Raw genomic sequence first — 380 nt, forward strand, 5'->3', positions numbered from 1 at the left:
GGAAGGGAAGGGAAGGGAAGGGAAGGGAAGGGAAGGGAAGAAGGGAAGGAAAAAACTTACCTCATTGATGAGGAATTGGAGCTGCAAGACAGCCGCACCACTTTCATGTTGGCAGTAACAGTCAACACCAGGCCTCCCAAGTCTAACACAATAAAAGTCAAGGATTCTAACATCTGAGTTAGCACAAATATCAAAAAGTGAAGGAGAATCTGACTTATTTAGCAACTAATGTTTTGACTCTTCATTGTCCTTATTTTTCAGAGTTGAAATATTTTGCTTTATACAAACTTAATTGTACAGTATAAATGAGTAATATTCTAACAATTAGAAGAATTATAGTAAAACATGAGAAGAACACAAGAATTGAGAATCCAGACACA

General features: G+C 36.8%; 1 protein-coding gene across 1 annotated transcript in view; it reads right to left on the reverse strand.

Moving 5' to 3' along the window:
• The window catches only part of LOC115030258 (syntaxin-binding protein 5-like), a gene marked incomplete at its 5' end in the record, with an annotated part of 32,171 nt that extends 31,998 nt beyond the window's left edge, over positions 1-173 (reverse strand). Inside the window, one exon of the mRNA XM_029473723.1 lies at positions 61-173. Within this exon, the coding sequence (XP_029329583.1) occupies positions 61-173 (113 nt within the window). The remainder of the gene's footprint in view (positions 1-60) is intronic.
• Positions 174-380: the final 207 nt, after the last annotated feature.

Source organism: Mus caroli (assembly GCF_900094665.2).
Source record: "Mus caroli chromosome 16 unlocalized genomic scaffold, CAROLI_EIJ_v1.1 16_unlocalized, whole genome shotgun sequence".
NCBI classification, from domain to species: domain Eukaryota; kingdom Metazoa; phylum Chordata; class Mammalia; order Rodentia; family Muridae; genus Mus; species Mus caroli.